Source organism: Nymphaea colorata, chromosome 7 (assembly GCF_008831285.2).
Source record: "Nymphaea colorata isolate Beijing-Zhang1983 chromosome 7, ASM883128v2, whole genome shotgun sequence".
Classification (NCBI taxonomy): domain Eukaryota; kingdom Viridiplantae; phylum Streptophyta; class Magnoliopsida; order Nymphaeales; family Nymphaeaceae; genus Nymphaea; species Nymphaea colorata.
This window is the reverse complement of record NC_045144.1, coordinates 5818321-5839001: the sequence shown is the minus strand read 5'-3', so window position 1 is coordinate 5839001 and position 20681 is coordinate 5818321. Positions and strand designations below refer to the sequence as shown.

General features: G+C 36.8%; 2 protein-coding genes across 8 annotated transcripts; one reads left to right on the top strand and one right to left on the bottom strand.

Annotated features, from left to right (window-relative positions):
• Positions 1–604: 604 nt before the first annotated feature.
• On the bottom strand, positions 605–6554 carry LOC116258123 (uncharacterized). Of its 7 annotated transcripts, none has more exons than XM_031635249.2 (10): positions 6220–6553; positions 4889–5006; positions 4743–4810; positions 4359–4418; positions 4093–4251; positions 3837–3983; positions 1893–2107; positions 1522–1630; positions 1342–1408; positions 605–987 (listed from the first exon to the last, which is right to left on the bottom strand). In XM_031635249.2, exons 1-10 carry the CDS (start codon positions 6409–6411, stop codon positions 983–985), a joined length of 1140 nt encoding a protein of 379 aa, XP_031491109.1. In that variant the 5' UTR covers positions 6412–6553; the 3' UTR covers positions 605–982. The 7 variants fall into 7 exon arrangements, 4 of the variants coding, with proteins under 4 accessions (XP_031491109.1, XP_031491108.1, XP_031491107.1 ...); XM_031635248.2 differs by having other exon boundaries at positions 605–966; XM_031635247.2 differs by having other exon boundaries at positions 605–971; positions 6220–6552.
• A 2725-nt stretch (positions 6555–9279) lies between these two features.
• On the top strand, positions 9280–18264 carry LOC116257895 (uncharacterized). The gene is made up of 6 exons (XM_031634912.2): positions 9280–9668; positions 10209–10515; positions 10853–10987; positions 12401–12457; positions 15190–15324; positions 18072–18264. Exons 2-6 carry the CDS (start codon positions 10213–10215, stop codon positions 18135–18137), a joined length of 696 nt encoding a protein of 231 aa, XP_031490772.1. The 5' UTR covers positions 9280–9668; positions 10209–10212; the 3' UTR covers positions 18138–18264.
• The last annotated feature ends 2417 nt before the right edge of the window (positions 18265–20681 follow it).

Below are 20681 nucleotides of genomic sequence, written 5' to 3'. Positions count from 1 at the left end.
CAGTAAGAACCTAAAGAAGTCAACATTTATCTATACATCCTACTGTTTTTCTCCAAAAGCTTTTTCTTGTAAAAGAGTCTTTGAATATCACGAGGTTTTAGCCCACTGATATATTTCCAAGAACAAGATTTATTGCATTCCCCAATATCAGTACATCATGAAGCAAGTAAAACAAAAAAAATATAACCAATATCCAATGGAAACTCGTACCAACTACAGTTTTTGCAATCTCAACCACTGACATAGATATTATGAGATTTTCAAAAAATCTCACGATAGTTACGAGAAAAACAAATAAAACAAAAAAAGGAAAATGTAGATAGATTTTCAAAATCTTAATAAAAATTAAAATCTCATGGTTTTTCCCTATGTTTTCACCTTTCTCTTGTGATATAAGTTTCTCATTTATTTCATTTTTTCTCCAATGTTTAGGATTCCTGAGAATAACTTCCCAAAAAATATCGAAAAAAACCTGGCCCTCGAGAACAATATTTGTAACAATGGTCTCAGCTAGAAATGACAGAACACACATTTTGATCTGATGATCAAGGTAGGAACTGTTCTTATCATGGTAATAGAAAACTAGACAAACTGTAAAACAATGTTAACTCTCAGCAACAGGAAAGAAATGGTAACTTGATCATGTTGCAGAAAGTGATTAGCATGATTCAAAATGTAAAATATCTTACTCCCGGAAGAAAGAAAAACAAGAAAAAAAAAAGATGTACGATCAAGGACATTGACCAGCAGTTTCTATAACTGACACTAGAAAAACCATCTCAAGCAGTAGCACAAATGGTTGCAAACCACAAAAACTCTCCCTAAAACATCAAGAAGTTGAACCTTTTGCTCACAGAACCAAAATAGCGCTAGCCATATTTCAGTGCCAATAATCTTCGAAATTCTTATGTCCCATTGCTGTAGAGAAATCCTTTATTCACCATCATGATTCTGATGTGCCTTCAGCTGTACTATACACAGATTAAACTGTAAAAAATGAATATACAGCAAAGAGAAAAGTGGTCACATAAGTTTGTGGAGGCAACAGTGAGTTTTCTCCAAATCTGATCTCTAGACTCAAATCGCAACATATATGGGGCAAAAGGACTAGAATCTGTGTAGTCTTGCTTTCACGCTAAAGAAAGTCAAAACATGCTAAACACCAGAGAAAGGGAACAGGAACAACAAGAATATCACTTAAAAATGAGGAAACCAGAAGCATCATATGCCAATGTGCACCTAAAATTATTGCAAAACACAGCAGGAACTATGAATATATGTGTTTCAACTTCTAACTTTAGGTAGCAACTTAGCAAATGAGGGAAAGAAAAGATATCTCACAGTTGTCTCTTTTCAAATCACTGAGAAAGCTCCCAATCAACCTCTGGTCAAAGACCATGTTCGGTACCTGTGAATCACCAAACTATCTATTTAGGTTTGACTAGTTTGAAGAAAGCAATAGTACAAGAAAATTAAGAAAAACCAATTCAACTTAAAGCTGAAGTCAGGGAGAGCAGATACCTTGTCTCCAAAAAATATCTTTGAATTATTTGAAATAGCCTCAATAAACCGAAGCTCCAGATATTCAGGAGTAAGTTTCAACTTATTAGCCTCTGCTTCTCTCAACATTCTGTACAAGTTAACCATAATCAGTATCCACAGAACAGAATATACTGTCACATTTAATAGTGTTGGAACCTGTATCACATTGGTGCCACTGCAGATACAGGTAAGGTGTGGGTTGAAGGGTCACAAAGAATTTCTTTAGGGAAAACAAAAATGAAGTGGATACAGGCTCCAAATCCAGACTTGATAATCCGATATGGCTCCCACCCTGCAACGTGGATGCACCATTGTTACATACGCCAGAGCATATGAAAAGAAAACTCTACCGATAATAATGAGCATCTGCAAGACTTTTCTCACGAGCCAAATACATCTCATTCTCAATTTGTTCCTGTCTCCTGATGCTATCCTTCTCCATCAACTTCTGTTCCATAAGAATCCTGCTAACTTGTGCATCTTTTTCTGCTTCTGTCAAAGCTATCTTCTTCATCGTTTCAGCTTCTTTTTCAGCAACCTTTTGCTTCTCTATAGCAATAAGTACCTTGACCAAGCAAAACGCAAAAATTAACATAAAGAAAATTTCCTACACAAACAGAAATTTCTAGCAGAAACATAATTGACAAAATTAGTTGATAGCTGGAATCTTTATATGCCCTTTACAAGGATATAGATGCATGTCTTCCCAACTTAAAGGAGTTGTGACCCATACAACTTCACAAAGGCCTTAAAATACGGCAGCAAATATATCTATTACCATAAACTCTGTGGATATCATGTTTGATGTATGCACTTTCAAGTATTGAACTATGAAAATGTAACTAGTAATGCAATACACCCAAAAGAACAAGAAAAAAACAGAAGGAAACCAAGACAAAAAAAAAAGGAAAAGGCAAAGATTTCAGAGATACCAATCAAGCTGCTTTCATATACATGATACTTCCAAGAGTTGTCAACGTTATTCTAGAGGTGCAGTTGATGAACAGAAATGTGAGAATACTTGTGTCGCAAAGCAGGCACATATGCAGCTCCATGTTACAGGTTTTCATTAAATTCCCCAGCAGCTCATCTGATTGGCAGCTCATCTGATTCGGGACAAGAATGGCAGCATTATTGCAGATGCTGTGCCCCACATCATCTATCAAGAAGACATTGGGAATACTGCAATTTTGTCCTTGGAGAACATGCTTTAAGTGTTCTACCTCTACCCATGGAACAGAACACTGTTCTGGAACAGGTGTTCTGTTCCACCAATCAAACAGGTTTCAAGTGAATTGTGTCCCTCAAGGAAAGGTACACCTTGGACCACTAGGGAATTGCAAAAACAAAAGACAGTAATTGAATTTTTATATATGTAGGATATATATATATATATATGTGTGTGTGTAATGCATGCATTGGCTAGACAAAGAACAACCTCTTAACGTCTGCAGGCCAGAATGCAAAGTATACTTCAGAAATTTTTCCATCACTACATCTTTACAGACTTCCTGTAAAGGATTTTATGAAAGCAGCATCTGATGCACCCATGGCTTGAAAAATCTTCAAAGAAACTGACACCCTTCCTGTTCACCTTAGTTCACAAATGTGACAACTTTGATTTGAAAAAGAAAATTTCTATTTAAAGAATGTCTGAAGTTTGCAACTATGCTCTTGTGGAGAAGCAAGAACACAATTTTTTCTTACCCATCAACTTCGAGGAATTATGCATGGCTTAGCTATCTATCTCAACGGCATATAAATTTAGTAAAATAGATTCTATTTTTATGCATGGTGATCAACAGGATACCAGAACACCTAAAAACAGGAGGCTCTTGGACACTAGCGGAAACAGAAATTTTGGCTGGAAGGGTGCTAATTCAATAACTTTAATACTTTTAGGGGCAACTATATATATAAACAATCAAATATATCAAAGCATTAATGTAAACATAAACAAACTTTGTGAGGCTGGTGCCAACCGTCCACACCAGCCACCATCTGGCTCTGCCACTGCTCCTGGAAGCATGCCATCAATTTCATACATGAATGTGGGAGAAAAACTGTCAAACATACAGTCAGACTGAAAACCTTGACATATACTAGCTCAGGCCATAAGGCATACATCTTGTTTTAGAAACTTCATGGAATGACTCATCAATCTAAAAGGCCTATCTTGAAGACCACAAGAGGAAATGATTTCAGAACCCATTTCTATTTTCTAAAATGATAAGAAAAGAAAATGTAGACAGGGGAGCATCTGTCATAGTAAAGAAGAGAGAGGGCTTTTGCACCTTAGTACGTTCCTCTTCCATCTGCTCAAAGTTCCTTTTTATGCTATTTGGTATAGTTGGCTTAGTTACACGAACACTAATGATTTCAATGCCTGGAGCATAACGTGTGCAGTCACTTTGAATTGCTTCCTTCATCTTATCATCAATCTGAAAGTTATTTTAAAAATACATTTGAGAAAATACTGATTAATTCCACACCGATGGTTTAATTTATCAATGTGACGAAATCCAAGTTTTTGATTGTTCATAAACTCACCTGGTCAAACACTTCGATATAAACTTGTTGCAGGGTATGAGAACTACAAAATTGATTGATCTCATGATGAATTTTATCATATATCCACGTCTTGTCATACTTTACACCATAGTTCAGCAATGTGCTGTAAACATATTCTTTTCGGAGCCGATTAACAACCTACATAAGTCAAAACTTGACCATGAAGTGTATAAAGTGTATAAGAACTACAAATAAAATCCTGTGCATCACAAAATTTAAACAATAAGGACAACCGAAAGCAGTACCTCAATCTTCTCGAAGCTGATCATAACACCACCTTTTGTACCACATGGGATATTCCTTACCTACCCAAGAAAAAAAACTTGATAAGGTGCTAAAAATACAGCTATGCCAAAAATTTTAACTAATATGGCACAGAGGTATTCAATTTAAAAAAGTTGTTAGAGAGGAAAAGGCATCAGCAAGGAAATTAGCAGATAGTCACAATTCTAAGATTCATTTTGTTATCGCCCTTCAAGTTGTTATCTTCGCCTTCAAGCATGGTTCAAGATAAGATTTAGTACCAAACTTCATTGGACTGAATAATCAAAGGTGTGAATTACTTGATTTGGCAATTAGCACAAAACAGTGAAAGAAAATGGTTTCATCAGCATGCTTGATGTTTATACCTCGTCTGTCTGAATGGTCACCTGAATGGGCTCAAAATGGGTTACAACTGGCATCTTCAAATGAAAACCTTGAAAAACAAATAAATCTTTGTTTAGGGATGAAATATGAATGTGCATAACATACAAAGCTCAAATTACCGACCAACCTGGATCTGTAATTGTTTTAAGAAGAGCACCACCTCTCCAATATGCACCAACATGACCTTCTGGAACTTGATGTAGAATCATAGAACCACCACCTTCTGATTGGGATAGTAGCAATACCTATAATATTTCCAATTAGACACAAGGAACAGGTTTCTGCATGAGAGGCAAAGTGAACAATGACATTATGGAGAAAGGCAGAGACCACAAGAAAGAAGGCCATCTTGCTAGTTTAAGAAAGATGTGAGTCACATGGGACAGATATGAAAAAAGTGAATAGCATACACAGATAGCACAAGTGAAGAACCAAAAACTTTTTGACCTGCCAAGTGTGAGGCTTGCGGACCCATGTGCAAACAGCAAAAGATGAATATCAGGCAATGTAACTCATGAAACTCCAGGGTTATCAACCAAATGTCAATATTAACATAAGTATCTGTGCACAATCGTAGCACAGTTACTTAGTTTTGAATGATCAACCCCACTAAACCAGATTATTGCTCATCAGGAAAACCATAAAAAAGAAACTGACCCTTTTTTTATCAACTTGAGGTCTTAGAATATGCGCACTTGTATGAATTAATCTTTATCATTTAATTTATATGATTGTATAACTCACTATCTAAAATAGATATTAAAAGTTAAACTATATATATAAAAGAAATAAGTCACACAAAAACAACCAGTCAAAAGTTAATATTGTAATTTCCACCCCCAATTTCTCTGCTTTACTATACTGACAGGTATTGAAAATTTGAAACACGGAAACACATGCACGAATCACAATACACCTAGTTAATAACTTTCTTCGCCAAAAAAAGACAAGTTAAAACAGGATTCCGTACGCAGTTTTCATGAGGTAAAGACGACCCCCCTCCTAAATTCCCAGTCTCATTCAGCGGAACTGACAACTCCAAAGATTATCTCCCCAGCTAACCTTTCAAATTCGACAATGAGAATGGGGAAATCACAAGGCCAGAAGAAACCATCGCATGCTCATGAAACTGAAAGGCCAACACAGAAGAAATGCCAAGACCAGCATCTCACTTCCAGTACATGAACATCTACAAGATTCCCATGGTCTCCGTTGCAAAACCCCAAGTTAAGAAATCAGGATATCAAAGAAACAAACCGACAATGCGTCAAACCCATATAGCAATGCCCATATACTGCCAAGAAGTCAAACTGTCTCAGGGATACAAGAAGAGAACCCAGCAAACAAGCGAAGCAAATGAATGAAGCCGAGAAATCAAATCAACAAGTAGGCTAGAATCAACTGATGACCGACAAACACCCAACGTCGAACAAAACCACAGACAGAGGGAGAGATTACTGCTACGAGGACGCCCAAGAAAGTGGCAACCATTGCCAAAAAGGTAAATGAGTCGCCTCTGTGAGGAGTCGTATCCGCCCTCGACGGGGGGGCCTGAGGAGTGGTCTGTGTGCTCGCCAGGGGCTCCTGAGGGGCCGCCTGTGTCGTTGGTGGGGATGGGGCAAACAAACGCGCGATGTCGCTCTCATCCATGATCTAATATACACAAACACACACACACACACACACACACAGAGAGAGAGAGAGAAGGATTGAGAAATGGCGGTGGGAGAGAACTGCAAAAGCGCAAATATTAACAATTCAGGTGGGAAACACATTCTCAAGTCCTTGGTAACTGCCCCCCTCAAGCAAGCCACGCCATGTTGAGAAACGTCATAATGAAGATATAATTTTTTCTTTCTTTAATTTTCTGCAAGTGACAGTCGCTATCATGGTCCAAAACCGGTTCATATGCACTCACATTGCACTTCAAGAACGTTGTTGGCAGCAGTAACATATTATTACTGTCTTATGTTCTTCTGGGAGAGAGTTACTATTGCAAAAACAACCCCTTACTTTATTTTTATCTTGTTGGCTAATCAGTCAGTTTTTTTTCCTTCAAAGTGCAAAAGTTCGGGGGAGTGGGATGAGTTTTTATTTCTTTAATTTTCTTTCATGGGTAAAAGTTTCATGTGAGCCAGAGGATCCCTCTTTCATGGGTAAAAGTTTCATGCGAGCCAGAGGATCCCTCTTGAATGGGAAAAACCACACTGCACGTCAATTAGTGCATTGCTGCCTACTTCAACTTTATTTTGTTGGTTAATCAATCAGTTTTTGTCCTTTAATTGGCAAAAGTTCAAGTGAGTGGGATCAGTTTTTTTGTTTTTTCAAGTTTCTTTAAGGAGTAAAAGTTCACGGTGAGCTGCAGGAGAATCCCACTATCAAGCAAGAGCCGAAGTACTCCAAGATCCAAAGCTACATTGGTGTATTGAAGTGGTGGCACCACTTCAACCCTCCAAACTTGACTTTTTTGTTTATCATATATTGTTTAATCAATATCTATTGCATCGGCCTGTTCTAGTATTGTTTCATATGCTCCAGTATAGTCCAATTTTGACAAACTGTAAATTACTTGACTAATGGAAAACATAAACCCATGTAAGAAATTCTGAAAGTTATGGCAATGAAGACGCATTGCTAACACATGTTTGTTTGAGCCTCAATGGGGATAGCGTAGCTGCTCATGTAGGCGGGCAATGGACATGTAGAAGGTACGTCGCCTGTTTTATTCCTGTGGGTACTACTTTAATAGGACCGGAAAAGTGAGATCGCAACACTCAAGTTGGAAAATGTATTGTACCCCATTCAAGTTTTGACGCAGCGCAGAGGTAGAAGCAAATCATGGGGTTCGGGAAGAGGGGGGAGGGTAAAGGTGGAAGGGAGGGGGGTTCTTGGGGCAGTGGATTGTTAACCTCCTGCTCACCCCAAGAAACACATGTTTATTTAAATATTTCAAAAGTAAGGATGCTAATAAGATGTCCGTTTATCATATCTGATTTATCAAATGGTTACATATCTGAGTTCAAATTCAGATTAAATATGAACTAAGAAAATTCAATACCATATCCAAATTCGATTTTCAAATGATCATGAATATGGCCTTTCAATATACACAACTGAGTTCAAACTACATTATCATACGTTAGGAACTAACTTTAAAATATATGAGTATTGAATATAGGATATTTATTTAAAATTGAATTCAAATCTGGATCCAAATCCAATCCAACAATTGTTTAAAACCAAATACGTAACCAATTAAGACTAATCAGATGTCACTCCTTTAATCCGATCCGATCATATCCAACACAGTCTGATCGTGTTAGGGGCCATAAGTTCTATGCTTTTGGCATCTAATTCTTAACAGCAAATAGACTTTCCAGACATGAGATTTATTTTTTTTGTCGTGCTTATAAAATGCATCTAAGAATCTTACCCATTTGAATCAAATTTGTAGCGAAAGGGTTTAATTCAGTGGTCGATTTAAGAGTTCTATATGCCACTTCTTTATTACTTAAAGAATTTTTTATTTGAATTAACTTTTACAATTTTCCGTTCATTTTTTTCAAAAATGAATTTTCAAATTCTTTTGCCGATTCACAATTGATTCAGCTGAATCGCCAGTTGGTAGCTCGGTTGATCCGATTTGAAACCCGATTTTGATAACATTCATGTAAATAGGCTAGATGGTAATAATTGATTATATTTATTTAGTTTACCTTCATATTTCATTTATCTAATATCTGGTGATATGTTCATGCACCTTAGGTTTTGATTTCTTCATCAGTGACTGGTACTAAATGTATTCTTTGTCACAAAAAGAAAAGATTTTGTTGTTTAACTATAGACGCTTATAAAAAATATTTCAGAACTGAATTTTTTGGATATTTATATGAAATAATTCATTGTCATCTTTGGATCAATAGCCGTCAACAGAATGGGTTCTTGTGGAGGGTTTTGAAGAATGTCAATACATTTGATCTGGATTGGGTATCAAATTGAACTGTTCCAGACAAAATTCGATGTGAAAAAATTTGATATTCAATTTAAAAATAAGATTGAATTCGGATTTGTAGTTAGATCACGTTTAGTTTTAAGTAAATATTTTATATCCTATGGATTCAGTTCAAAATTTTGATTCTGATTTAAATATCAAGGTAAGAATTATATTTGGATCAGATTAGATTTAGATTTGAATATGATATGAAAATTATATTTAAATCAGATTCAGATTGTGAAATTAGATTTTAAATTCAGATTCACATATGATTTTTTTTTCATATGTGAATCTGAATTCAAATATAAATATGTAAATGTCTCTTCATAGACATCCAATAAATATAAATATAGGAATATCAAAAAAATAGATATGTTTAAAAATATATCCAGATCCAATCGAATCCATTGACGAGCGGGGAAAGAAAAAATTTTAAGTTTAAGCGTGCTTTTGTAAAAGCTATTTTAATTTTGGGCGGTTTTTGTATCAATGGAAAATGAGAGCCAAGAAAAAACATTTGTAACGGGAAAGAATTCTTGGAAGGAAAGAAGGAGAGGGAGAGACGTGTCGTAAACTGGTTGACGATGGTGAGAAGCGAAGGCATCATGTGCTGCTGAATGGGGCTGGTGGACGCCGGCGTCCGCAACCGCAGCGCCACCTTCGCACGCCACAGTGACGGAGACTGGAGGGAGGGACGATACTCAAGAGGTGCGGCGCCTGCCGCTTGAGGCCTGGGAGGGGAAGGCAAGTGCTCTCTCTCCTCTTCGGACGGTAGTCGGCTGTGAACGCGCTGAGGACGGCCGCTGCAGTCCAGTTCAGAACCATTTGCATGTTTGCTGTCTTCTCTTGGGGAGTCAATTCGTTGCACCAAAGAGGCCTCTCTCGCACATACGGGTTCAAAGGAGGCGCTGAGGTAAACCATATCTCCATCTTTCTCCTTCTCCACTTCTCAGGTTGTTGCATTTGCTCTCTCTCTGGCTGTTGCTTTTACTGATTCTCACGATCCGGTGCAAAGAGAAAAACTGACTCTGTGCAACTGCCGATCGAGATCTATCAACAATTTTCAAGCCTGTTAGAGGAGCAGCAGCGTATTGATTGCATATCCGCCATTAACGAAAGACAACAATGGCAGAATCAGAGAATTGAAATTGAGAATATGTACTTTTTGATTTTTCCAGAAGGGAAAGCTACACGCAGCGGCCACTTATGAAGCAATAAGCCGACTTCCCCTTTTACAGCGATATAAATGGCTGAACAAATGAAGTGGTAGCTAGGAATCAGTCTGTTGCTTTTTGGGGAGTAGAAGATTCAGGAATCCCTGAGTGGTGTTTCCAATTTCCCGCTTGGCAGCAGTGCCTTGTCACTTACACTTATTTTTGCATGATGTTTGGTAGCTATTGCCAAGTGGTTTGTCGTATTTCCTGATTTCTTCTCGAAACGAACCAATTTGCAGGGTTATGTCGAGAGTTGCTATGAGCTTGTCAGTTCATCACGCTCACGTACACGGCGGCGCTGCCGCATTGGCGAACAACGGCTTTAAGAAGCTGCCAAAGACGCCATGCTTGTCTTCGTGGGAGATCTCGTTCACTTCATCCTCTCCTGAGCCGTGCCTTAAATCCGCTCATAGCAGGCTTCTTCATCGTCCTGGTCCAGCCATCTGCCGTGCCGTTGGGAATCAAGATGGGAGCCTAATAGGCAGTGATGGCGGCGATGACGATGATGATGGCCAGCCGTCGTCCAAGGATGGGGTGAACGATAACGTACGTTTTATGAACCGATGAACTTCTTTTTTCTCTTTCTAACTCTGCAGTTATTCGTACGAATAGACCGTACATCCACCTTTTCCTGTATCTTTTTCCTTGATTTTAGCCAAATAATCTGTTTCCGTCCATGCATCTTCATGGTGGAAAATCCACCGTATACCTCTTCTAAATCCGCAATGGAACAAATCCTTAAAAGGTTAATTCGTCTGACTAAAAGATGCCTTTAGAGTTTCTTGCTTGCCTTGTCGGACTACAGGTTTGATTTATTCTGTAATCTGGTCTTTACTATTATCAAGGTGAGCTCTTTGATAGATATTTGCTATTGGACTTACAGGTGAGGAGCAACTTCGTTCGTGAGAATTTGGAAAAGATTTTGGGCAACGATGATCTGAACTTTACGGGAATGGATCTAGCTACCCTTATCAGAAAAAAGTACGGGAGATCATATGATGTACAACTTATCAAGAAGGTATGCACTATGATGTACTTGTAGCATTCTGAATAATTCCATCCATTATAATGGGAGAATGGGAGGTGGCTTCTCTGTCATGCATGATTGCACCGTAAGAGACTCCATAGTCCGTTCAGTCCTGGAACTATTAAAGATTGTTTGATAGGGAGATATGTAAAGAATGGCCAGCATGTCCCTGCTGTTCTATGTGATCAATGGTTTAACGTGGAATGCACATGAACACCTGTACTTTTAGGCAATCTCCACCGTGTTCTCCTGTCCTCTGTTTGCCCTGTGTTTTCTGTTCTCTTGGTCTTGAGAATGCTAATCCGACATGATCGTAGTTTTCAAGTATTGTATAACGACTCCCAACTCCTGTTCTGCATAATTGAAAATTTGAAACATGAAGGCTAATGATAGAAGAATGTGGACAAGTTGAGATGTTCGAGGAGCTTTTAAGTTCTAGTGAAAAGCCTAAGATTTTACTAAAAACAAGCCAACTAGTGTGTATAGAGCATAAAAGGCTACCTATGCTTCAGGTTGTCCCATTTATCATAAATTGTCATTTAACCACTTTTATGTTGCATCTGAAAAAAAAAAACAGTACACAAGAAAGCATAAATGTATAAGAACACCATTTAAAAGCTATATCCATCCGAATCAACCCAGGAAACAATTCAGAACAGGGAAGTACCTGAGATAATCTTTAATATAGTCTCTGAAATGGAGAAGTTGTTTTTCAAAATTGTGAGTATTAATGCCTAAGTACTCTTCAGTTTTATGATCATCATACATGTTGCTTTGTTCTTACCCACTATCTCTTACCTATTATGTGATTTCCACAATTTCGAACCTAAATGTAGCTTCGTGTATATAAACTAGCTCTAAGATTATGCCAATATATTTAGTGGACATCTTGGTGTTCTTTTTCTGCCATCACCTTGTTGTTTTCATATGTATAATTAAATTAAGTTCCCACCCTATCTGAGTGGCCCCCTTTCATTGAGTACCTCTTGCTTTTCTTTTGCCAAGTGACTTAGCTCCTTTTCCTGAATGTGTGTTTTGTTTAAAATCTGATGCAGCCTTGCCTGTAAGCATGACATAACAATAAAATAAAAAAACCAAATTGCATAAAAGTAAGCGCATTGATGAGGGAAAAGAACTTTAACCATATATAACCAAGAATGAGACCCAAAGTTTTGTAACCACTCTTAAGCTTGATCAACAAAAAGGAGGTTCAAAAAGTTCCCAATGTCATCCTGGATAAAATGTTATGCCAAGTTCAGTCTGGCTCTTTCTTTTCCCCTTTTTCTTTCAGTGATAACTGTTTGTAATTTAAAATATCTAGCTGCCTATTTCCACGACAGGTCTCATACTATTAGATTTTTTAAGGTTATTCTGATTCCTTCCTCTTGTTCTTCTATTATGCAGGAGTTTATGGGTAGAAATCTACTCGCAATGAACGTCATGTGGAAGTACATGGAGCAGGTCTGAGAGTTACTAAACGATTCAAAATTAGAGTAAAAAATGAGTTGGATATGCACTTTCCAGATGGATTTTTCTCATGGGGGCTTGACCTAACATAGCACCATTTCTTGTTCTATATGATTTGGGATTCTAGGATGGCATGTTTGTCCCTGCTTAAGACTTATAAGACCAATTATCCAACCATTTTGGAAATAGGTAGTAAAAAAACTAACCTTTTTAGTGGTTTTCTGAATCAATTCTGATAGTAAATCTTCCATAGTGAAAATAAGTATCAGTGTTGATAAGACATTACAATGTCAGAATGTTCAAAGCTCACACAATGAAGAAGCATCAAGCACAAAATTCCCTTACATTATGTGGTAAAATCTGGTTTCTCTTCTACTTTTTTGTAGTTGCTATTAGCTGAGTGGCTATGATCATAAAGAACCTCTTATCCACCTTTCTTATATTACTCTAGCATTTCTATTACTGCACAATTTTGTAGCCAAAGGAAAGGGTACACGCTTAGGATACATAAGAACTGGCCTAGTAGATATGCTAATACTCCCATGAGAGAAGAATAATCACGTATCGGTGGTGTGCTGAACTTCTCTTACGTTGTTCCTTTCTTTTGAAGGTTTACTATCCAGAATCACATGAGATGGTGTATTTACTAAGATGCCAAGTTGGACACGGATTGGTCAAGACTCCATTGTCACGAATAACGTTTTGGAATTTTAAACGGTGAGGTTTTTCTCGAATATAATACAGCGAGTTTGAGAAAAACGAGAAAAATATGGTAAATTTTTAAAAATTTCAAAAAGCTATGGGGGGAAAATAAATTAAGTGAGAAACTAATAACACAAACATCAAAAGATAAGTAGATTTGCAACAAATAAAAAATAGAAAATGAAAAAAAAAACTGTTTGGCATTAAAAAATGAAAAAAATGGAAAAAATGAAAAAAAGGCAAAAAACCGTGTTTTTCAACTTTTTTCCCAAAAAACACGTTTTTTCTAATTTTTAAAAGATAATTTAATTTACCTTGTTTTTTCGCATTTTTTCGAAAAAAATGCATTTTTTGTCACTCAAGACCCAAAAGGACTAGTATGGACCATTCAATCAACTAAATAATATCAATAAAAGATATACACAACATTGATAGTGACTAATATAATAAAAACGTAAGATGTCACTATTAAAATACATAGTTTTGCCCACCATATATATATATATGTGTGCTTGTGTGTGCATGTACAGAGAAATGAAGAACACTCTAAAAAAAACATTTATGTGCATGCACACACACACGCACATATGTTCCTTTGATTTTACCATCTTGAAATGTTGGCCATCTGGAGCTCCAACTTGCCATTGTGTGGATTTTTAAACCACACATTCCTCTCTCTCTCTCTCTTGTGGTAAGGGAGAGAGGTCCCATCATCATGTGAGTCTTCTAAAATCACATGGTGGATGAGTGAGTGGCTAGTGACTAAGATTCTTGGACAGTAGAATTCAGAGATGACACACACCTTTTCAAAAGATATATATGTACAAGAACAACAATTTTAAATGCACCTCTGTATAAGTGTGTATATATGTGTGTTCATCTACACACTACACTAAAACAGACTAGTTGTAGCCCTAGTTGGATGGCTTATCCCAGGATTAGTGCCTGGGACTAGTTACTACACCAGCAGCTAGGCCAGCTAAGCGAGTAGATGATAACAAAGAGCATGTATAAGTTGACTAACAGCTCCCACATGTCATACGACACACAAGAAAGTGATCATGCGTAATACTAAATCCTCATCATTGTTGAAGCTGCCATGGTCTCAATGTCTTGTCATAACAGCCACAATATTGAACATAACAAAATTGCATTTATTGCAGTGCACCTTCTAATAATTCATTAGCAGATCTCTGGCAACTGTTTGTCTGAGTGTTCTTGGTTTTATCTCTCTGATATCAACAACATTGTTTTCTTTTTTGCATCTATTCCTGGGGTTCTATGCTTTATTTATATGAACTTGAAAGCTGTTGACAGACTATCAAATGCAACACAATTTCAACATCTGGATGTGTTAAACTGGTAAATGGTCGGGCATATTGAATATTGTAGGTTGTAGGCATAGGTGAATCTGCATTAGGTTCAAGTAGTGGAGAAAATTTACATAATAGGAGAAATAATTAAGTAATGTGAAGATTCTCAAGTTGCTGGTATAGGACATTGATATGATTGTTTTGTTTTGGCTAGGTTTAGAAAATTGTTCTTACTATATCTGAGTTTCTGTAGCACACTAAAATTGACTTTTCTCACGTACTTCTTATATCATTTTTTATGTAGTTTACTTTGGTAACACCCAAATTGTGAATTGAGCAAGTGAAAATATACTTGTAAAATTACCTTCATTTGCATAGATTTTACTTTCATAAATCAGATATTTTTTGAGGAAATTCAGATCCTTACATACATAGAGATGTACCTTCTTCTTGGTGTTGTCGTCTACCATGAAACTTGCTCATAGTCTCCGTGTCATCAAACTTTTGACTTTTAGCTTACATATTATTTAAAAAATTCCCACATAAAACACAAGCATCGCCAATTTAGGCAGACATTTCCGTTGAGATATACTGTAGACCATGTATGTTTTTGCGGCTTAGTAATTTCCTCACTCATGGTCATTTTCTTTTTATGTTTATGGGAGAATATACTATTCCACTTAAGAATTAAGAGCATGATTTTGCCTCCAGAGGTCATTTCCATTGACAGAGGAAGAGTATTTGCTCAGGCTCGATGATGTTGCAAATACATTAAAGTGTTGGGGAGCTGTTTCACATGTTCGGAATAGCCTTGCAAGAATGAAAGAAAGACCTCGAATTGGAAAGGTGATATTTCTACCATAATGCATCTCACCTTAAATATATCAGGCCAATAAATGGAGGAGAAGATTAGAATTTGACAGTACACATACTAGTTGAACCGGTTTTTGTATGTAGATGTTTTTGCTCATCATATGCCTAACAGATAGCTGCAAGTGCAATGATGCAATCTATTCTTTCCAATGACGAGGGTGACCACCAAACCTTTCTTGTATGTGTCTGACCTACCGACCCAGTAGGTGCACCTTTTTTATACATTTTTCTATTTGTCTAAACCCTTGGTATCCCTCATACGAATCAAGAAAGTCTCCCCATTGCTTTGTTCTTTTGTGGAAAGATGCACAACCTGGGCACTGAAATCTAGGCCTCCTGAAACTTAGATACTTGAAGCCTGTCTGCCTAACCAGATCTGCACTATCCCTTGTCGACAGATTTAGTGTTGTTATACTAATTCATGCCATGTGACTGTATGTAATGAAAAAATTTACATGATAATCATGTCCACCAAAATTATGAAGATAGGGTATAATGAGCTTCTATAAATAAACATGGTACCAATCATTGAAACAGTTGCCATAGGCACCATTCAAGTTAAGGATTTTTTATTAGATTATTTGACTTTAAGCCATTGTCATATGTATGGATAGTTCGTTTAACAAAGAACCAAAGATAGATAAGTAATATCTCTGAGCAATTTGGCATTGACAATCTTATAATGCTGGTTAGTGCATTTGTACCAACTGTTAAGGCAAGTGTGGACTCTGGATCCACCATGGGTTCAATATCTAGACATCTTACATCAGGGCGTTTTAGTCGTTGGTGCTCTGACATGTGTTATAAATATGATGACCTGCCTCATAGTCTGAGGCTTCTGTTGCTGTTGCTGCTACTGCTACATGTCCTGATCAGAGAGAGCACAGATTGGGTTCCTCATTTTCTACAGAAATTTGGTCCAGGTCTGTCTACCTCTGCATTTATTGTGGTGCTATTAGAGCCGACGATGTTGCTTGGGCGTTGAGACAGCTGTTTTCCTGTTTCATTTATCTTGTTGGTGTCATTTTCCCTCCTTATGTCATGATATATTTTCTTCTATCTTGTCTTGACTTTTGCCTTTTGGGTTACTGACATACATACATTATTCATGTCGCTTGCTTTCCTATTTGGTGTCTTACTATATTTGCCCCATTGTTCCTCTTAGTTCTTTCTTTTGTGTTGTGAACCTCTGCTTTTATTTACAAAATAAAATCAGTTTGTCTGGATACTATTTTGTTGTTGTTCCTGTGTACCAAGAGAGATGTACGGTCTAATGAGGCTACTACGAAATATTTACTCATGGGTGGGGCAAGCTCTTCTATTCTGGTTTTCCTCATTCGTGTTTTCCTTGAAAGTTATCAAATCAGTCCGCCAGATCCCTTTTCTGAGTGCCGATCGGTTCTGTTCTCTTCATTGTGTTTGTCATTACTCTTTGGCATTTTCTTCTCTCCTGTTTCAGGCTGTTTGAAGCCTGATTTGAAACCCTTTTCTTTAGTACTGTTAGTTATGCTCTTCCTTTGTTTCAAATTCTGGTCCTTTCAAAACCTTGAGCTATGGCCCTTATGGACTTCAATAGTCAACCCATGCTGTCTTCAAGCTTTTTGCCCTACTTGGTATTGGAAAAATTGAATAATAGTAATTTTCATTTCCTTTGAATGGAGTTATGACCTGTTTGGACTGCTAGATGGTTCAGTTCGAATACATGGGATATATCATGAATGAAGAGGCCATGGAAGGATTGGAAATCTTTTTGAAATATTTTTAGAAATAAGTTCTAGTATTTCTCTACCATTTGTCTATCTTTTCTTTTGGCTGACTTATTTTCTTGAAGAATTTTAAGGCAGAATTTGTAATGAATAATTTCATTTGTTTCAAGATAGTCCTTAAACTCAATTGGAAGATATTTGCCCCTTACAAATTGGTTTTAAATATTTACAAATTTCCACAAAATTGATTTTTGAAAAGCATATTATATATTCTAAAGGCTGCAAAAATTCATGTTTATGTTCAAGAAATATGGTAACACATTAAGCATAAAAAATAAAGTGAACGAAGTTTAGTAACTTAAAGGATGATTTATAGTCGATACGATTATCAATGTAAAAACTGAGATGAAAAGTTACCTTTTAAACACGAACTTTGGCCTTTTTCTTTCGGGGTTGTCAATTGAGTATGGCTTACCAGATTGTTGAGTCACGTCTGGATCCAGTTATCAACTGGATTTGTATTCATACGCAGTTCATATGCAGTTCTATGTAAGAATTTGATTCCTTTACATGTAGATCTCATTGGGATTTGGTATTGAAAATTTTTACAAGCGAGTCGCACGTCTCAATCTGATTTGATTGCTAGTTTTTTTTCCTATGCTTAGTCTTAAGGCGAGCTCCTTTTCCATATGCAAGGCTTTCCCATTTTTCTTAGACGTGTCACAAATGGCTGCTTGTAAATGAGTTTCTGGCTTGCTATCTAGGTAGAAGTTATGCCACTGTTGAGAGTTGGATTTTTGGAGAATAGCATTTGATTTTTCCAAAGCCAATTTTGTGGGCAACTTGAACACAGTTAACACTTAACAGTCATATCTACTGTGCCTGAAAATTTTGAAAAGCAACTAAACAACTTTAAAGATTATTTTAAAGGAATATGCTGAACTTGTAAATATTACTACACCTACTTATACAGATAGTAAGTATCTAATCCCATGTGTCTTTTTCTTGTTGCAGGCAGTCAGCATCTTCATTGACATGGATGAATCTGGTGGTCGGTCCAAGGAATGGATATATAAATAGTGGCATTGGCAAATGACTCACATTAGTTCAGTCTATCTATTGCTCTATTATTGAATACCAATATTTTCTTATGCTAGCTAAGCCAAGAGAAGACAAAAGAAGGTATAACAAAGGGTATTCTTGTTCACCATTCGGATTGGTGCATTGAGGTTGGAAAAGAAAGTTGGCCTTCTTGCTGCATAAAGAACTAAGAAATCCAATCCTGAGATGCTAAGGGTCTCAACAGGTAATCCAGTCAAAAATTACCTGATGAACAATATAGCATGTTACAGCATGGACAATCTTACTCCCCAACAGAAGAACCCAAGTATCTATCTCCCCATCTCTCTAGAGGTACTAGGTCTACTTTGGGTGCCTCAAGATGAGGCCACCATATGCTTCAACTTGCATAACAACGTCTCCTCTTATGTATAATAGAAAGTTGATGCCTGAGAGTTTGAAATAAAGAGTAACTGCCTACCAACCCTCACCTCATCTGTTGCACCAACCCCCTCGGGGATACAATATAGACAATCTTACTTGTCTATAAAATACTATACAATTACTAGCACATTTCTTGACCTGAAATAAATCTTTTAAAAATCAATGTTCTTTCTGGCTGTAGTCAACACTGGAGAACAATGAGTAGCTTTTTCTGGCTTGTTTAGCCAAATTTGTAACTGTGGTGGCCTACAAAGACAACCCCCAGGTTAGATCTGCAAACGACCATCGATCCTCGAAGAATTGATTAATGTTAAGTACCACCTTCTAGGAATCCCAACCTGCTAAGTATCCTCCACCTTTTGTCTGATGAATTCAAGTGAACCAAAGACCCGGCCCAATGGTTGTCAATCTTGGTCACCATCTCAATGTAATATCAATTGATTGGCTACGTAAGTTATCATTCTCTAGTAGCTCAAGTTGTTTCCAACTCACTGTATTTTCTTTGCACCATTTTTGCAAAAGTGCATTTGAAATGGCAAAATGCATGATTTCCTTTGAAAATAAAGGATAAACTACCCTTAAACACAATTATTGAGTGTTTCTTAGACCAGAGCAGGCCATTAATAAAGAAAATGTAAGCTTCAAAGGACGACACTTTAAAGGTCCAAAGCCCTCGTCTCATACACACCAAAGACAGGAACTCATCAACATGATATGCATTGATGGACACATCTATTGAAATACTTTTCTCTGCTCTATGTGCACCACTTTGATTTTAATAGCATGTGTTCGTTCATTAAAAGCGCAGCCAAAGATAGAATAAATGGAAGTAACTATTTATTTCTATCTTTTGTTTGCGCCTGCAATGAACAAACACATGTTCTTGATCTTGATAAACTAAACTTGACATAACGTCCCAACTTTTACCCCTCAATTCATCATCTGTGACATGTAACAACTACCAAATTATACAGTACTTGTTCTTGGCGAAATAAATAAATTGCTACCAAGTACACCTTAGCAGACATTCTTATTTACGACAAGTTGCAAGAGTGTCTAACAGCAAGTAGCTATTAATGTCTACTTATTTTCCGGTGGATTCATCTTCTTCTTAGAGAAAATGCGGTGTCCAACCAATGAGATGCGCAAGATCTGGAATGTGATTCTTCCTTCCCATCTTTGGACCTTCGTTCACTTTTCTAGCAACTAACATTATATAGCTCATGCCCTTTAAGGAAATGGAGGTTGAACATTTGCAGAAATGATAAAAATGAAACATACAAAAAACAAACAAGGTACTTTCAACATGCAATTATATATTTTGCTGATGTGAGCACTTCAGGAATTCTTCTCAATGGTTAGGCAGGAGCATTCACAATGCCGTCTAAAAAAAGCACATTGCAAAGTATACAATGACCGTATGAAGCCTTGGTACATGAGACTGAACAATATTTTTCAAAATTTTTTTATAGGGGTTAAATTTAAAAAAATTAAAATATTTAGTTTTTCAAAATTTGAGGAGGGGCCATGGCCCGCGCTACCCCACCACCCCTCCCCCCAAACAATTTTCACATAGAGGCCAAATTAATTTTTTTTTAAATATAGTGTTTTTTTTTTCAAAATTTGAGGAGGGGTAAAATGGTCAAATAATGTTTTTCAGAATTATCATGTATGAGCCTCTCTGAAGCCATACAGGCAATGGTGGAGCCAAGGCAGGGCTCGCTTGGGCTTTTGTTCTGCTCAATTTTTTTTTTTAAATTATATGTACATTAAAAAAATCACTTGTTTTATAGAAAAATGTTGAAAAATGATATTTTTGGCTTCGTGCTTGGTACAAGTGCCAAACAATAATTTTTAAAATTTTACATGAGGATGGAATTAAAAAATTTCAAGTATATATATATATATATATATATATATATATATATATATATATATATATATATTTCAAAATTTTAAGAGAAGCCATGGTTTTATTTTTTTTATTTTTATTTTTTAAAATATGAAGAGGGGGAAAGGCCCATGCCGGCCCCCTGCCTTCGCCCCTGCTGGGGTTCAGACTTCAAATAATTATGTTTTGCATTACCACAAAGAGGTTGGAACCCTTTTCCCTTCTCTCTA

Excerpts from the sequence above, each read along its gene's own strand:
- LOC116258123 (XM_031635247.2), bottom strand. The coding sequence starts at position 6,411 with ATGGATGAGAGCGACATCGCGCGTTTGTTTGCCCCATCCCCACCAACG. Across the intron at positions 5,007-6,219 it reads TCTTGGGCGTCCTCGTAGCA|GTATTGCTACTATCCCAATC; the intron begins GTAATCTCTCCC and ends GAAATATTATAG. Across the intron at positions 1,409-1,521 it reads AGATATTTTTTGGAGACAAG|GTACCGAACATGGTCTTTGA; the intron begins GTATCTGCTCTC and ends GGTGATTCACAG.
- LOC116257895 (XM_031634912.2), top strand. The coding sequence starts at position 10,213 with ATGTCGAGAGTTGCTATGAGCTTGTCAGTTCATCACGCTCACGTACAC. Across the intron at positions 10,516-10,852 it reads AGGATGGGGTGAACGATAAC|GTGAGGAGCAACTTCGTTCG; the intron begins GTACGTTTTATG and ends TTGGACTTACAG. Across the intron at positions 15,325-18,071 it reads AAAGACCTCGAATTGGAAAG|GCAGTCAGCATCTTCATTGA; the intron begins GTGATATTTCTA and ends TTCTTGTTGCAG.